This window comes from Hyperolius riggenbachi, chromosome 7 (genome assembly GCF_040937935.1).
Source record: "Hyperolius riggenbachi isolate aHypRig1 chromosome 7, aHypRig1.pri, whole genome shotgun sequence".
Lineage (NCBI taxonomy): Eukaryota > Metazoa > Chordata > Amphibia > Anura > Hyperoliidae > Hyperolius > Hyperolius riggenbachi.
Window position 1 is genome coordinate 1,848,163 of NC_090652.1, and position 19,152 is coordinate 1,867,314.

Sequence of the window (19,152 nt, forward strand, 5' to 3'; positions counted from 1 at the left end):
AATACATTTTTCCACACATTCTTTAACCTCATATTGTTTCACAAATATTACTCAGTCTCTGCCATAAACTAAGTAGAAGCAGTAGGGTATTGTACCGTGTCGGCCATCAGTAAAAGCTAGGAGTTTGGAATCAGGATGATACCATTTATTGGCTAACTTAGAGATGAATAAACAGTGAGCTTTTGGCTTATAATAAGCCTTCGTCAGACTTGGTTCCATAAACTAATACACTCGACAACACTAATGCTTTCTTTCCTGACTGTCACCATCATATACAATGCCATGTACAGTTATTGCCATATACAATATCAGACTTACCCATCCCCCTCTCTGTACTAATCCCCCCGCTGTATCCCATCCTGCAACCTGTGCAATGCCCAACCGGCGTACATCTGCTGGTGTGTGTTATGTATGGAGTGTGTATTATTCTATGGACACGTTTGTACTGCCTATAACCTACACACATTATGTCTTATTATTGCATTTATGTTGTACTGTGTAAAGTCTATGTAATGCGTACATGTTTGTATTATGTATGGAGTGTGTATTATTGTATGGACACGTTTGTACTGCCTATAGCCTGCACACATTATGTATTATTAGTGCATATATTTGTATTGCAGATAACCTACATGTATTATGTGTGATTGTACCGTATTTATTTGTATTGTTTATAGGCTGTATTATGTACATATCTGTATTATGCATGAAGTGTGTATTATTGCATGTACTCATTTTTACTATGTATAAACTACACACATTATGTATTCTAATTTATTATTGTATTTATCTGTACCATGTATAGCCTATGTATGTGTTATGTACATATTTGTATTATGTATGTAGTGTGTATTATTGCATGTACTCATTTTTACTGCTCATAATATACATACATTATGTATCATTACTGTATTTATTTGTATTGTGTAAAGACTGTATGTATTAGGTACATATTGTATTATATTTGAAGTTGTATACCTTCATTTGTACTGCATGTAAACTACATACATTATGTGTTATTGTATTTCTTTGTATTGTTTAGAGTATGCATGTATTATGTAGGTATTTGTGTTATGTATGTAGTATGTTATATGTCATGCACTCCTCTCTATACTGTCCTCTGCTGCACTTGTATTATGTATGTAGTATATTATATGTTTGTCATGCATTCCTGTCTATGCTGTACTGTGCGCTTGTATTATGTAGGTATTTGTATTATGTATGTAGTGTGTTATATGTCATGCATTCCTCTCTATACTGTACTCTGTATTTGGAATATTCTGCAGATTGGAATACATGTCAGAATCTTTGCAATATACAGAGACCTGGAGATTTTAGCATTTGTTTATTGAGACATAATTGAAGTTTGGTGGCTAATCCCTGCGACCTACCTATAGGAAGGAGAACATCTCTTACCTGCACTGAGCCCGTTTAATATAAATCTTATTGCGGTAAATCCCGGCATTAATGTATTGAGAATAGGTAGTGCGGATATTAGTGGTGAAGCCGGTAATCTGGATGTGACACACAGAGCTGCTTAGCAGATGTGACATAACTTCACCCTGGAGACAGAACATCTGCCGGACACAACGACAGATTATCGACTATCGTATAACCAGAAGAATAACATATAACCGGACCTGTGGCCCCTGCTTACCTGCTAATCATCATGGCCCCCTTACAGAAGACAGACACAGAAGGCATGGTCCTGCAGCCAGGCGCGGGGACACAGGCTCTGTGTGCGGACAGACGGAGGGACCGTCCTCAGAGGAGAGAGGGGAGGGCGGGTCATGTGACAGGTCAGTACAGTCCTGCCTTGTCACGGAAAGGCTCTGTCACTCACTGGCAATAAATAGGTCAGATAAGAGCCGGTGGCTGAGCTCGGATTCCAGCATCATCCTTCATCTCCCAATGATATCCGTTTTCTTTTATTAGATGTAGTAATGGAGTTTATCATTTAAAGTGCACCCAAACTCTTGCACAGCCCACAATGAAAAGTATTCATGCCACATATAAATGCTGTAGAAATCAGTGAGCTGCGTTTGTTTATTTATCTACATCAGAGTGTATTTATTAGTAGGAGGACCTTATCAGTAGGTGTGGCACACAACATAGTGGCTCTGCCCCCACAGAAAAAGACAGAAGCTTAACCCTTTCTGTGCTCTCTGAAACTTAATCCTGTTAAATCGTCGGGTTAAGATTTCTGTAAACAGTAATGAAGAAAAAAGATTCCTAAAGGTTATTGTAACGATTGTATAACGTATTGGTGTAGCAACACAGACGTCTGATTACTGTGTGATCTGCAGAATCACCAACAACGCAAGCATAGAAGGCAGAGATGTAGAGATAATAGTGTTTGGTGCAACAGTAAAGGGTAGATCTCACCAGAGAGGGCTGGAGAGAGCTACCAGTGGAAATGGCAGATTAGTTTGACTAAACCTCACCAGAGGAGCTGGTGGGTACTATCTGCAAACAATCTGTACTAGGCCCCACCAGAGGAGCTGGAGGGTACTAGCCAAAATAGTAGCTGAGTAGCTAGGAGCCCACACCAGAGGGGCTGGTGAGTGCTATCAGCAACAGTAACTAGATAGTTTAGCTAGACCTCACCAGAGGAGCTGGAGGGTACCATCAGAGCACCTCTCCAGTGACAAGGGCTCACTGGAGAGTAGAAGGGTCAGACAGGCAAGGTTCAGCAACAGAGAGGCAGGTACAGTACAAAATCAGAAGGCAAGAGAATAGTAATGATTCAGGCAGAGGTTCGGCAACTAGATCAATTGGGCAGAAGTACAGAAACATTGAGCAGAAGCAGAGTCAGAGGATAGGCAGAGTCGTACACAGAATAATAATACAATAAAGCAACAATCCTAGTCTTGTGTGAAATCCCCGGTTTCCTCCCAGATCAAAGCACACCGGAACCAGTTACTTATGAAGCAGCGAGGAGAGCCCACAGCCACGCCCCTGCCAATCAGCCAATCCGAGCGCTGTGAATCTCTTCTGACATCAGCCAACCGGCAGGTCAGCTGACGCGCCTTCCTCCAGCATAAAGGTCCTGTCTCCGTGCGCGCCCGCGTGAGACAGCGACCCTATGAACAACTGACAGTCCCGTCCCCAGCGTGCTAGACGCCAGCGGAACGGATGAGGCCTCAGTACCGAGAACAAAGGCGGCTGCAGACGCATCCTGCGTACCCGCAGCCGCCATCATAGGGGATGTTACAGTTATCCTGCTGTGCCTAATCTTTTAAGGCAGATAAGAAGTTGTGAGTTTAGATCCACTTTAAATAAAACTTTTCTGTTTTGTTTTCGTTTAAACTATTAAAAAGAATATTAATCTCTAATTGAAATTTTTTTTTATTATAAAGCTATTGCAAAAAAATTAAAAAATAACTAATAGTTTTATTTTGTCTAGGAAAATATTAAACGTAATATTAAACAAATGAAAATGTGATATTTGTACAGAGCGCCACCTGCTGGCCTGTCAGGGAAATGTAGTAAGTACAGGAGTGGCTTGCTTTGCTGGAACGTAGTAATGATAATATTAAAGTTTATACAGAGCCTAATTATTCAGCATGCTGTGTCTGAGATGCTAATGAGATGCTAATTATTCTGAGCTGATCCAAATGTAATGCTCCTGTTATGTACATTTATACGGCTTGGAAATGACAGCAGCTGCTGAAATTAGCATAAAATCTTTATCGCTGTGGAATTATTAATGTCTGATCGACTATCTCCTCTGTATTATTCACTGTCGGTGGTAAGATGGTTTATAATGCCCCTATTCGTTGCATTTCATGTGCTGGGAAGATGAGTTAACTGCCACAATTCACTTTAGCTAATAACAATGGTGCATGCACTCTGCCTAGTTACTTCTGAACATTGGTTTTATGATGTCTCCCCATGCCCCGGAGTCTGTGGTATGTGATGTTCAACTGCTCTGCTACCACCTAATGCCAATGGACGGTTGCAGAGTGTCTCCCTCCCCAGGATCGCCTAACGCTGATTGGCATCAAGACTCCAGAGCGGTGGGCGGAGATAAGCGGGGAATGCATGCAGATGCACCACTCTGTAAACAGCCTGCCAGCTGTGATCTGAGCTGGCAGGCTGTTAGGGAAGAAAAAAACTGCTATTTTTATTTGTACAGTGCCTTGCGATCTAATGCAGCGGTGTACAGGGGATAGATTTGTCACTTATCTGTCCCCTTGAGTGGCTCACAATCTGATCCCTCTCATAGGCTGATGCCTATGAGATGTGATCGCAGTGATTGGATCTCAGGGGGAGGGAGTGAATTTAACCACTTCACCACTGAGGGGTTTTACCCCCAGAGCACCAGAGCAATTTTCACCTTTCAGCGCTCCTTCCATTCATTCGTCTATAACTTTATCATTACTTATCGCAATGAAATGAACTATATCTTGTTTTTTCCGCCACCAATTAGGCTTTCTTTAGGTGGGACATTATGCCAAGAATTATTTTTTTCTAAATGTGTTTTAATGGGAAAATAGGAAAAATGTGGGGAAAAAAATAATTATTTTTCAGTTTTCGGCCATTATAGTTTTTAAATAATGCATGCTACTGTAATTAAAACCCATGAAACGTATTTGCCCTTTTGTCCCGGTTATAAAACCATTTAAATTATGTCCCTATCACAATGTTTGGCGCCAATATTTTATTTGGAAATAAAGGTGCATTTTTTTCAGTTTTGCGTCCATCCCTAATTACAAGCCCATAGTTTATAAAGTAACAGTGTTATACCCTCTTGACATAAATATTTAAAAAGTTCAGTCCCTAAGGTAACTATTTATGTATTTTTTTAATTGTAAATTTTTTAATTTTTTTTTAATTACAAAAAAAAAAAAAAAATGGGGAGTGTGGGAGGTAATGAGTTAATTTTATGTATAAAAGTCATTTATTTGTATGTGAAAAATGTGTAGGGTGTAGTTTACTATTTGGCCACAAGATGGCCACAGTAACTTTTTGTTTTTGTTTTAATGCGACCTCCAAGCTTCCTTCCGGAAGCTTGGAGGAAGTATAAGGAGGCTGGACACGTGAGTTTTTTCTCACAATGATCGCGCTGCCCATAGGAGAGCAGCTGATCATTGCGGGGCTTAGATCAACGAACGGGAATGGATTTTCCCGTTCATTGATCTCTGGGCGAGCGGGCGGCGGCGTGTTTACTAGCGGCGGGCGGCGTGTTTACGAGCGGGAGCGCGGACAGCGTCGGGAACGCGGAAAGTACGTGTTTCTCCGTCCCTGGTTGTTAAAGGATGGAAAAAGGGGCGGAGAAATACGTACGCGCGGGGGTAAAGTGGTTAAAATTTTTTAAAAATAGCCGATTTTATGAAAAAAATTGATCAAAAAGAATTAAAAATCGCAGCGGCCATCGCGGCAGTGGGGTCACTGCCATAGGTTAATATTGTGCTTGCACTTTAGTGCTTCGGTGATTAGCGGGAATCACCCAATAATCGCCAAAGTGAAAACAGGCCCTTAAAGCTGTGGTCCTCAGGAGGTTAAGGCTGGTTTCACAGTAGGACGTTGCGTTTTAGGGCATAACGTGCCCCTAATGCAACGCCTGGTGCTCTCTGATGTGGACGTCAGAGTGAGCCGCGTTGTGCAGCTCACTCTGGCGTCCGTGATGCCGTGATGCGTACTTTTGGACGCATGCGGCATCACGTGGTCCCGCCCGGCCAATCGCCGCACAGAGCGGCCGCTCCAGGAAGTAAACACTGCACGTCACTGAGTGCAGTGAATATTAATTAGCCATGTGCCCGGCCGCTCTCCGCTCCTCCCCAACATTACTGAGCATGTGCAAACAGTCTAATGCGGCTCTGCCGCGTGTAAAGTACTGCATGCAGTACGTTGTCTTATGGCGCAGCGTTACTAAGTAACGCAACGTGGGCACTGTGAACAGCCCATTGATTTTTCATTACTGTGAGTTAGGCTGCGTTACTGGCTGCTCTAACGTGCGCCTGTAACGTCCCACTGTGAAAGCAGCCTAAGCAAACAAGTGCTCTTATCTATTTGTCATAAATTAGCTGGCATCCCTGCGAGACTCTCGTAAAGTAGCAATTAAGTCATCTAATGATATTTATTCATGTTTGCAAAAGAATGTTTCTCCTCTGTCCAGTGTATATAAGCTGTGTTTTTTAACATCTTGCAAAACACGAAAAGCACATGCAGACTCCCAGCTAGCACATCCCTACCTTATATCTGATCAGCAGACGCCTGTCGGCCAATCAGGTGCAATGCTATACACCCTTTGTCTGCCGTATCAAATCTAGCAGGAATTGTATGAATTGCATAAATTTAGCAGCATTCAGGTGGGGGGCTTCAGTTGGACGTAATCGTACATTATGTCACTAGCAGGGACACCGCGTGCAGGTACAGCCCCCACATAGGGGTCCCGGTCTGTGTCAGATTCCGGGACCCCTGACTGTCGTGTGAACCAGTGTTTTGTGGTTTTTAACATCTTGTTAATATGCAGGAACAAAGTCTGAAGTAGGCTTATTAGATGAAAACTCACTCCTTTAATTCTAAGTTAGCCAATAAATGATATCATTCTGATTCAAAACTTTTTAGTAACATTATAGACTTTTATTTTTACTGCAACACTTTATTTTTATTTACTAGTTTCTCACATTTTACTTTATGTTCTTTTTCATTTTATTTTACATTTTGCTAAATGCAATAAATAAATGAAAGCCTGGTACTGTTGCATGTACTGTAGAAACAGATTTTGAGGAGGTAGGGGGAGGGGAAATTAGTTTTGGGGGTCAGGAGGTATCACCACCCCCTGGCCCCCACTGTGGAAACTGCTGGAAATAAAATGTATTTTCCTCCGGGGGGAGGGGTTAGAATACCTGTCGAGCTTTTATTGCGTCCATCATTTCCTGTTCCTGAGACCCCTGTAAACACCCAGGGCCGGATTACCAACCAGGCAACAAAAGCAGTCGCTTGGGGCCCCCATTCAGAGTCAAAGGGGCCCCATCAGCACATAAACCAGCCCTCGCCATCCTGTCAGCAGTGGCTGGATGGTATAATGGTTATAGGGACTCTGAGCAGTGCAGTAACTATGGAAAGATGCATATCATTTTAAAGCTCTCTTTCTCCTCTTTCCAATGATATATAAACCGCCGCCCTATGCCTTTTAGTTTTCGCTATTTTCGTGATCGAAATCGCGGCCATGGCAATTTTGATCGCGAAAATAGCGAAAACTAAAAGGCGTAGGGTGGCAGTTTATCTATCACTGGAAAGAGGAGAAAGAGAGCTTCAAAATGATATGCATCTTTCCATAGTTACATTGTATTACACAGGACGACTTTCATCCAAAGTCAGCAGCTCGATTCAGCACAATGCAATGACATATAAGGAACCCAGGATGATATAATTACAAACATCACGCTGGTAGGTGTGAGGATGTAATTAATTAGTTGTGGGTATGCTTAAAGGCATACCCATAGGCACTGCTCGGAGTCCCTTTAAGGGCTCTGCCTCTGACACAGGAGACCAGGGTTCGAATCTCGGCTCTGCCTGTTCAGTAAGCTGCACCTATTCAGTAGGAGACCTTGGGCAAGTCTCTCTAACACTGCTACTGCCTATAGGGCGCGTCCTAGTGGCTGCAGCTCTGACGCTTTGATTCCGCCAGTAGAAAAGCGCAATATAAATGTTATTTGTCTTGTCTTGTCAAATGATGCCGTGCGCTGCTGATTGTCTTCAGAGCCAGGCTCTCCTCCTAGGTCCCCCTCCTGCTACTGTGCGCTCTGCCGCTGCCCACTCCACCCTCCCTTCCCACAGAGAACCACAGCTGCAGCAAGAATGATAGCAGCAGATGGCAAACGCTCACTCACCTATCCATGATCCAAGCGATAGAGATCCCGTCATCTGAAACCCATCTGTCTCTCTACAGTGCAGCCGCTCGCTCTGAACTTCCTGATTCTCAGATCAGACAGGAAGTAGGAACTACGCCAGTGTGAGGCCAGAGAAAGTCTGGTGGCCGTCAAGATATGAGTTATTAATCTCATGGTGTCTTTTTTGGTTTTGGAGATAGGTTTGCCTAATAGCATGTATATAGGATCCATGGGGATATGAATGCCTGTTATTTTTAAAATCAAGGCTTGGATTTCTGCCCATAAAGGTTGAATAACAGGGCAGAGCCAATAGATGTGTTCCAGAGTACCTATATGGCCACAACCCCTCCAACAAGTATTAGGAACGTCATAATAGAGCTTGGCCAATACTTCAGGAGTTCTATACCATCTGAACAATATTTTGTAGATATTTTCTTTCACCTGTGTGCACATAGAAGTATGCTTAGCATTTTCCCAGATAGAAGACCAGTCTTCTAGACTTATAGCTTGACCTAAGGCTTGTTCCCATTTTGTCATATATACGTGGTTAGGTTTAGTGGAACCAGATTTATCAAGAAACAAGGCATAGATTGATGAAATAAGACCTTTTTGATGACCCTTATGTTCACATAGACGTTCAAATGGGGTGTAGTTGAGTAGAGGATTTATACCCTTGGAAAGGGATTTCAAGAAATGGTGGGTTTGATTATATTCCATAGCAAGCTTAGCTGTGAATTGTATTTTATCCTCTCGTGCTTTTCTAGTCACAATATTTCCCAATAACACATCTATCCAATTACTGAAATTAGTGTATTTGAGAGTAAACCATCTACCCATAAAGTCTTCTGCCATCCCGGGGGTAAAGGCTGGATTTCCCAGGATGGGATAAAATGTAGATATGGCTGATCTAAGATTGGCCATTTTTGCAGCTGCCCGCCATATTTGCAAAGTAAATTTAATAGTAGGGGTAGTTGAGTGATGGGAATCTTAGGTGGGGTTTGGGGCCAGATTAGAGCTGGTAATGATATTGGGAAGATGCTCATTGCTTCAATGAGACCCCATTTAGGCTATCATTCATAAACTTGCTGGCGGTAAGGAGAAACCGTGCGGGAGAATACCGCCGTCGGTAGTTAAGCCTTCTGGGTGTTCATTCATAAACATTGTGCCCGGTGCTATAGCAGTGCGGAGGATTTCTGGAGAATGGTGTCGGTAGGCGGGCGGTAGGCATGCGGAAACAGAAAAGCTGGCCGAGTCCCTCCATGCGGTGTTCTCTCTGCTGCTGTGTGGGAGGTCCGTCCCATTTACTTACAAGGACTCCGCAAGCTTCCCGCTACATCCAGGGGATCGGTAATCCCCTTCCGCATACCGCTATGCGGAAATGTTTATAAATGAACATTTTGATACTTTTTCTGGATACCTGCGTATCAACACCGCACAAGGCGGTACGTTGTCACTCTGCACGGGAATGTCAGCTCCGCATACGGAAAGAGGCTTTATGAATACACAACTTGCTCAGTGCTCGGTAAAGTCAGCGGTATTACGCATTTGCGCATGCGGGAATGCTTTATGAATGATAGCCATAGTGTATGTTTTAAGGTCAGACCATTCAGACAGTTGTCTTAGATGAGCCACCTGATAGTAAAATTTGAAGTTGGATAATCCTAGATCTCCTTGTTCCCGGGATGCCATTAGAATAGTACAGTTAATTCTGGGTTGGGAATTATTCTATACAAATTTTAGAAAAGCACGTTGTAATATTTTAAATTGTAGAGGTGGTACTCGGACAGGGAGGGTCTCGAATAAGTATAATAATCAAGGCAGTACGTTCATTTTAAAGGGAGTATATTCGGCCAATCCATGATATTTTATAAGCCGTCCATTTGTGTAGGTCTGACAGTATGGACTGGATTAGAGATGGGAAGTTTGCCTTATATAAAGTAGATATTTGATAGCGTCCGTCTTCCAATTATAATGAAAAGTATTTTGTAAGGTAGCAAGTAAGTTTTGTGGAATCTTAATAGGAAGTGCTTCAGTTTTTTCTTGATTGAGCTTAAAGTGAATGTTTACCTGTTTTAAAAACAAAAAGTCAGATACTCACCTAAGGAGAGGGAAGGCTCGGTCCTAATGAGCCTTCCCTCTCCTCTCCCGGTGCGCTCGGTCCCGCGCAGGATCCTCCGTGGCAGTATTCGACCAGTTCGGTCAAATACTGCCATTTCCGCATGCCGAAGGGACCTTTCGGAAGCCTTCGGGAGCACTCGGGCTCCCGATGACGCGGCCGCTCCATACTACGCATGCGCGAGCGCCCTCTATGACGCTCGCGCGTACGTAGTATGGAGCGGCCCGTCTTCGGAAGCCCAAGTGCTCCCGAAGACCTCCGAAGTCCCTGCGGCGGCGGACGCGAACGGGGGAGACAGCGCAGCACCAAGGGCACCGGGAGAGGAGAGGGAAGGCTCATTAGGACCGAGCCTTCCCTCTCCTTAGGTGAGTATCTAACTTTTTGTTTTTAAAACCGGTACCCATTGGCTTTAAAGCCTGAGATGGACTCAAAGTTCCTTAATATAGTATGTAGTATGGGGAGTGTAGTGAGAGGTTGGGCCAAGGTTAACAGGATATCATCCGCAAAAAGCGAGATTTTATATTCTCGGGTTCCTTGCTTACCAGAAATGTTTTTTTGCACACAATACCCACATGTTGCAATCATACAATAGCTTTATATATATTTCACCTATATGTTCATCTGTATACTTTGAATGCAAATGTCGCACAGTGAAAAAAAGCATTCCCCAATGTGTCCTTTTCTCACCTCCAACACTTATCATGCATTTAGGGAGAAGTGAAGTGCAGCTGTTTAGAGCAGAGTGCAGGAGGATGATATTGCACAGCAATCACAGTGCCTGTCCTGTCATTCTAGCCCAGCACGCTGTCTGCAGAGTTACTGAGCTGTGCTGAGCTGAGCCAAAAGCTTCCCATGTGATCACTGTGCACAACTACGGAACAGCCAGCCTATAATGGGCAGCACATTTCAGCCAGTATGTGTGCTCTACACATATCTGGCAGTGGCACCCATGTCCCCTCTCTCTCATCTACCTGTCTCCCTGCAAGGCTGCCTCCCTTCCAACAGAGCGATCCATCTCTGCTCTGCTTCCAGGACCCCACTGCCTGCTCAGAGGTGGGAGTGCTGCTCCTGGCCCCGCCCCCTTTGTGATCCAAATCACTCATTTTGATGATTCGGATGATTCGACTCACAAAAGAGATTCGGATCAAAAAGCGTTCATGATCCGGATAACACTATCATACAGGCATTGTGAAAGCAGGAGGAAATCGGGGACATGGAAGTGGGTGGGGTAGGGGAATGTGACCATGCTGTTCAGCTCGGCTCACATTTCAAGCTGACACAGTATTCATCAGAAGTGTGCTATCAGTGGGCCTCACACATGACATTAGATCATAACATTGCAATACCGCTTCAAAAGGAACCCCAGGTGAGAAGGATAGGGCTGACATAATTATTTCCTGTTATACAATGCAGATTGCCTGGCTGTCCTGCTGATCCTCTGCCTCTAATACTTTTAGCCATAGCCCCTGAACAAGCATGCAGCAGATCAGGTGACTGAAGTGTGACTGGTTTAGCTGCATGCTTGTTTCAGGTGAGTGATTCAGACACTACTGCAGCCAGAGAGATGAGCAGGGCTGCCAGGTAACTGGTATTGTGTAACAGGAAATAAATATGCTCTCAGGACCCAGGGGACTATAGTTGGATTAACCTATTTTGGTTCCTGGACGTAGTTTCTACGTCCAGGAACCATGCACGCTACCGCGCACTCCCGCAGCCGATCGTGCGTGTGCACGCGCACTCCCGGCCGCGGATTCGGTAGCCAAGGAATCAATGTATCGGGCTATGGAGCCCGATCACTGATTCCTCTCCCCCGCTGAAAAAGCGGAAGCTTCTCTCGGAAGCAGAGCTTTTTCTGGCCGTCTCCTTCCCGATGCGTCACTCTAAGTGCGTGCTACGCTTAGAGTGACGTCATGTAAACAAACTCAAAAAGTAATACTACACCTGCAAAAAAAAAAAAAAAAAAAAGAATTAACACACATTTACATTATAAATCTATTGTTTACCTCCCACCCTCCCAAAAGTACCCAAATAAAATGTTTACTATATAAAAAAAAAAACCATTACAATAAAAAAAACAAAAAACATGTAAATATTTACCTAAGGGTCTAAACTTTTTAAATATCAATGTAAAGATGAAATATTTCTATATTTTTTTTATTTTAAACTTGTAAATAGTGATAGATGCAAAATGGAAAAAATGCACCTTTATTTCCAAATAAATATTGTCGCCATACATTGTGATAGGGACATAATTTTAACGGTGTAATAACCGGGACATATGGGCAAATACAATACGTGAGTTTTAATTATGGAGGCATGTATTATTTTAAAACTATAATGGCTGAAAACTGAGAAATAATGAATTTTTCCATTTTTTTCTTATTCTTCCTGTTAAAATGCATTTACAGTAAAGTGGCTCTTAGCAAAATGTACCCCCCAAAGAAAGAATAATTGGTGGCGGAAAAAACAAGATATAGATCAGTGCATTGTGATAAGTAGTGATAAATTTATAGGCTAATGAATGGGAGGCGAACATTTCTCACGTGAAAACGACGGAACCTGAATGGGTTAAGCTAAGATTTCACTGTCCCAGCCGTGCCTCCTTGGGTTACCCTGACAAGTAGTGAGGGATGATAATATAGATATAGCTCAGGCATTGTCACCAGAGTGCCAGCGCTGCAAGCTGCAGGGTGTCACAGAGGTCACTCTGGTGCCACACTGACACTGATACTGCTTGTCATTTGTTTATGCCACGGGGACTAAGTGGCCTATATGTAGAAACGCATTATCATCATGTGCTTGTAGAACGCTGGACAGCAGGCCGGACCCTCCAGATATAATCATACTTACTGTATGCAGGTCTGTATGTACTGGGGGATGCTCCTGCAAGGTGACCGGGAGTGTGGGGGTCCCAACCGCTTCAGTGATAGGAATAGAGTGTGAGCTCCTCAGAGGACAGCCAGTGACATTATTATTATGTATTTATATAGCACTGACATCTTCTGCAGCACATTACAGAGTACATAGTCATGTCACTGACTGTCCTCAGAGGAGCTCACACTCTAATCCTACCACAGTCATAGTCTAATGTCCTACCATATTATTATTATGTATTTATATAGCACTGACATCTTCTGCAGCACATTACAGAGTACATAGTCATGTCACTGACTGTCCTCAGAGGAGCTCACTCTCTAATCCTACCATAGTCATAGCCTAATGTCCTACCATATTATTATTATTATGTATTTATATAGCACTGACATCTTCTGCAGCACATTACAGAGTACATAGTCATGTCACTGACTGTCCTCAGAGGAGCTCACACTCTAATCCTACCATAGCCATAGTCTAATGTCCTACCATATTATTATTATGTATTTATATAGCACTGACATCTCCTGCAGCACATTACAGAGTACATAGTCATGTCACTGACTGTCCTCAGAGGAGCTCACACTCTAATCCTACCACAGTCATAGTCTAATGTCCTACCATATTATTATGATGTATTTATATAGCACTGACATCTTCTGCAGCACATTACAGAGTACATAGTCATGTCACTGACTGTCCTCAGAGGAGCTCACACTCTAATCCTACCACAGTCATAGTCTAATGTCCTACCATATTATTATTATGTATTTATATAGCACTGACATCTCCTGCAGCACATTACAGAGTACATAGTCATGTCACTGACTATCCTCAGAGGATCTCACAATCTAATCCTACCATAGTCATAGTCTAATGTCCTACCATATTATTATTATGTATTTATATAGCACTGACATCTCCTGCAGCACATTACAGAGTACATAGTCATGTCACTGACTGTCCTCAGAGGAGCTCACACTCTAATCCTACCATAGTCATAGTGTAATGTCCTACCATATTATTATTATGTATTTATATAGCACTGACATCTTCTGCAGCACATTACAGAGTACATAGTCATGTCACTGACTGTCCTCAGAGGAGCTCACACTCTAATCCTACCACAGTCATAGTCTAATGTCCTACCATATTATTATGTATTTATATAGCACTGACATCTCCTGCAGCACATTACAGAGTACATAGTCATGTCACTGACTGTCCTCAGAGGAGCTCACACTCTAATCCCACCATAGTCATAGTGTAATGTCCTACCATATTATTAATATGTATTTATATAGCACTGACATCTTCTGCAGCACTTTACAGAGTACATAGTCACGTCAATGACTGTCCTCAGAAGAGCTCACAATCTAATCCTACCATAGTCATAGTCTAATACCCTACCATATTATTATTATGTATTTATATAGTGCCGATATCTTCTGCAGCACTTTACAGAGTATATAGTCATGTCACTGACTGTCCTCAGAGGGGCTAACAATCTAATCCTACCATATTAGTAATACCATAATCCTACCATATTATTATTATGTATGTATATAGCACTGACATCTTCTGCAGCACATTACAGAGTACATAGTCATATCATTATCAAGGTGGCGTAGTGCGGGCAGCACGGTGGCGTACATCCCACTGTTCAAGCGATCATTCAGAAATGGAAGGAGTATGGCACAACTGTAAACCTACCAAGACAAGGCCATCCACCTAAACTCACAGGCCGAACAAGGAGAGCGCTGATCAGAAATGCAGTCAAGAGGCCCATGGTGACTCTGGACGAGCTGCAGAGATCTACAGCTCAGGTGGGAGACTCTGACCATAGGACAACTATTAGTCATGCTGCACAAAGTTGGCCTTTATGGAAGAGTGGCAAGAAGAAAGGCATTGTTAACAGAAAAGCATAAGAAGTCCCGTTTGCAGTTTGCCACAAGCCATGTGGGGGACACGGCAACCATGTGGAAGAAGGTGCTCTGGTCAGATGAGACCAAAATGGAACTTTTTGGCCAAAATGCAAAACGCTCTGTGTGGCGGAAAACTAACACTGTACATCACTCTGAATACACCATCCCTACTGTCAAATATGGTGGTGGCAGCATCATGCTCAGGGGGTGCATCTCTTCAGCAGGGACAGGGAAGCTGGTCAGAGTTGATGGGAAGATGGATGGAGCCAAATACAGGGCAAACTTGGCAGAAAACCTCTTGGAGACTGCAAAAGACTTGAGACTGGGGCGGAGGTTCACCTTCCAGCAGGACAACGACCCTAAACATAAAGCCAGGACAACAATGAAATGGTTTAAAACAAAACACATCCATGTGTTAGAATGGCCCAGTCAAAGTCCAGATCTAAATCCAATTGTAACGATTGCGGGATAATCTCCGTGATCAGCGCACAAGGCGTGCGCTGACACGGCGGAGACTCTCCACAAGCGTATGAAAGGTGGTACCCAGCTTTGGTGCAAGCACCAGTAGAGAGAGATTCCCACCGGCAGGTGGAGTTGTGAAGCGCAGAGGAGCAAGCCTCTGTACTGCCACAGATGCCAGATGGGAATTGTCCAATTTGCAACCGAGCAGGGCAAGGTAGCCCTAAGAGAGAGAGAGCACAGGGACAGAATGTATGTGTGTGCACCAATCCAGTCGCCAACCCGCGACAGTGCACACACAATAGCAGAAACAGAATAGGAACACAATCGTGTGAGAGATGATTGCCAGAGGTGACACAAGACAAGCAGAGGTAACCAGAAGCAGAGCAAAGGCACAGCAAATCATACAATGAGAATGATAAGGAAAATAACAAACGCTAACTAAACACGAACACCGCACTCATTCGCAACAGCGAACGCGTTTTCTGCACGGTCTCCGCACGTTATGTGCAACAGAGACAAGCACGCCACCCTGGCTAACCACCGATACACAAACACGAAACAGAGAACGCGAGCGCTTGCTTAAAGTGAACCAGAGACGAAGCACCCTCATGTATTTTACCATAGAAATCAGTGGGAACATTAGAGAAAACACCTACCCTGCCCTCTGTTTCATCCTCACTGCTAAAAGTGTCTGTTATCTAGCTGAGATAAGAATACCGGACTGAGCATTGAGTCTGGCTTTGCTATAATGACTCAGCTATAATGATTCCTGAGCAAAGCCAGCAGGGGGCAGGCTTGGACTTGAAAAGACACAAAAGAACACAGTCTCAGCTATAATCTTTCTGTAGCAAAGCCAGCGACTGCTCAGTCGGGATTCTTATCTTAGAGGTGATAACAGGCAAATTAAACAGAGAACAATGTAACAAAGAGCAGATTAGGTGTTTACTGTCATGTTCCCACTGATTTATAAGGTAAAATACATGAGGGTGCTTCATCTCTGGTTCTCTTTAACGGTTACCTCACCAAGCCTACAGCAAGCGTTCGAATCAGACAAGAGAGACAGACGGACGGACCACAGGAATATGAGAGACACGATCCATCGCTCTTCCGCCAGAGCGAGTGCGATCCGGGTTCAGGGATAGGACAGGAAAGATCCACTGCTCTTACCACGAGAGCAAGTGCGATCCAAGTAAAGCAACAGCGCTAGCAGGATCCACTGCTCTTTCCGCCAGAGCGAGTGCGATCCAAGTATAGGAACAGAGTTAGCAGGATCCACTGCTCTTTCTGCCAGAGCGAGTGCGATCCAAGTAAAGCAATAGGGTAGCAGGATCCACTGCTTTTTCCGCCAGAGCAAGTGCGATCCAAGTATAGCAAGATGAGGTAGCAAGTAGCAACCGCTGCTCCAGCTTACCCTCCAAGAATATAGATCAGAAGGATCCACAGCCGCTACCGCTAGAGGCTAGTGCGATCCAAGCAGAGAAACAGAAGAAACTACCAGTAGCAACCGCTGCTCTGGTAGCACCCACAAACAGACAGAATAGGCAATACAAATAACATAACCTGACTGAACTAGAGGGGTGTCTAATACAGCCCCCCGGAATACTCTAGGATAGCTATAACAAGCAATAGCACAGCGGACACTCAAGGAGTGTTACAACAAACCATAAAGGATGACCCGCAAGGGATTGTGGGAAATCCCAGCCTTTATACTGCCAGCAGCTAGGTGATTTGCATAACCAATGTATGCAAATTCCTCAGCAGCAGAGCAGGTCTGGAACTTGCAAGACAAAGCCAGGTCTCTTATCCAGAGACCTGCATCCCTCAGACACAAGGAATGGTCAAACAGCTGTCTGCCTGTGCAGCCAGCCGAGCGGATCATTACACCAATCGAGAATCTGTGGCGAGATCTGAAAACTGCTGTTCACAAACGCTGTCCATCTAATCTGACTGAGCTGGAGCTGTTTTGCAAAGAAGAATGGGCAAGGATTTCAGTCTCTAGATGTGCAAAGCTGGTAGAGACATACCCTAAAAGACTGGCAGCTGTAATTGCAGCAAAAGGTGGTTCTACAAAGTATTGACTCAGGGGGGCTGAATTATTACGCACACCCCACGTTGCAGTTATTTATTTGTAAAAAAATGTTTGGAATCATGTATGAGTTCCGTTCCACTTCTCACATGTACACCACTTTGTATTGGTCTTTCATGTGGAATTCAAATAAAATTGATGCATGTTTGTGGCAGTAATGTGACAAAATGTGGGAAACTTCAAGGGGGCCGAATACTTTTGCAAACCATTGTAACTGTTGTAATTCTGTTGTGAATGCTGCCAGCAGTGATTTCTGACCTGTGTTTCACCCCAGGACCCATCAGCTGAAGTCCTGCACAGCCAGAGAATGTTTACATAAATGTATCAAGTAAAGAATGTGTACACAAGATAAGCTTAAAGAGAAACTCCAACCAAGAATTGAACTTTATCCCAATCAGTAGCCGATACCCCCTTTTACATGAGAAATCCTTTGCTTTTCACAAACAGACCATCAGGAGGCGCTGTATGACTGATATTGTGGTGAAACCCCTCCCACAAGAAACTCTGAGGACCGTGGTACTCCTGGCAGTTTCCTGTCTGTGAACCTTGTTGCATTGTGGGAAATAGCTGTTTACAGCTGCTTCCAACTGCCAAGAAAGCAAGCAGCAGCTACATCACCTGCCAGCAGTAAAAATGTCACCATGTGATAAATGTCAGAATGTAAATCAGGGAGAGGAAAGATTTTACAATGGGCAAACACTGACTAAATAATTTATACATAATTATTGTAAAAATGAAGCACTTTTTTATTACATTATTTTCACTGGAGTTCCTGTTTAAAGAGGAACTCCAGTGAACATTTTTACTGTTGGCAGGTGATGTAGCTGCTGCATGTTTTTTGGCAGTTGGAAACAGCTGTAAACAGCTATTTCCCACAATACAGCAAGGTTCACAGACAGGAAACTACCAGGAGTACGGTATGTACTTTTCTTTTTTCTTGTGGGAAGGGTTTCACCACAATATCAGTCATACAGCACCCCCTGATGGTCTGTTTGTGAAAAGGAATAGATTTTTCATGGGAAAGGGGGTATTTCTGAATATTAATCCCAGTCACCCAGTGGCCAATTGTGTCAAGTTTGGGAACCCTGCCATGTACAAAATGTAGTTGTTGGCACCACCCACTTTTTATAACCTTGACATACAGTCACTCAATTATCAAGTTTATGAGCTTTAGGGTCCTTGTTGTCAATACTTTGTATTTTCCCAGTGAAAAATGTTTGTGGCTCTGCCCCCTTTTTGAATGTATACCCTAGTCACCCAGTGACCAATTATACCAGGTTTGAGGCATCTGCTATTAACATTAAAAGAATGGTAGCAGTTTAAATATTCCCTTTGAAAATCAAAAGGTGAATTTTTATTGGCTGTTGTAGGCTCCACCCACCTTCCAAAATCTTAATCCCAGTCATCCAGTGACCAACTCTGCAAAGTTTGAGAACCCTGCCATTAACGGTGTAAGAATGGCTGCAATTTATATTTTCACAGTGAAATTTGTTTTTGGCTCCGCCCACTTTTTGTAACCTTGACACACAGTCACTCAATGACCAAGTTTGTGAGTTTTCAGGTTCCTGGCACCAAAAATGTGTGAATGGAAGCAGTTTATCCACCAAGGAAATCTGATTGGCTGTTTGTGGCTCCGCCCCTAGTGAATTTGGACCCCAGTCTCCCAATGATCGACTGTAGCAAGTTTGAAGCCTCTGCCATTAACAGTGTAAGAATGGCAGCAGTTTAAATATTCTCCTTGAAAATCAATAGGTGAATTTTGATTGGTTGTTTTCTGCTCCGCCCACTTTTCCTGGATTTGTAACCTCGGTCACCAAGTGACCAACTGTGCCAAGTGTGGGGACTCTG

The 19,152-nt window shown here is 43.5% G+C and overlaps 1 protein-coding gene across 2 annotated transcripts in view; it reads right to left on the reverse strand.

Annotated features, from left to right (window-relative positions):
• Positions 1-19,152, reverse strand: part of LOC137524050 (syntaxin-binding protein 4-like) — a 265,426-nt gene that overhangs the window by 220,281 nt on the left and 25,993 nt on the right. The window contains exon 1 of one of the 2 annotated variants that reach the window (XM_068243474.1): positions 1,658-1,775. The exons of the other annotated variant lie outside the window; for it this stretch is intronic. Coding sequence (XP_068099575.1) covers positions 1,658-1,704 — 47 coding nt within the window. The 5' untranslated portion in view covers positions 1,705-1,775. Of the gene's footprint in view, positions 1-1,657; positions 1,776-19,152 lie in introns of those variants that run through there. 2 annotated transcript variants of the gene reach the window in all.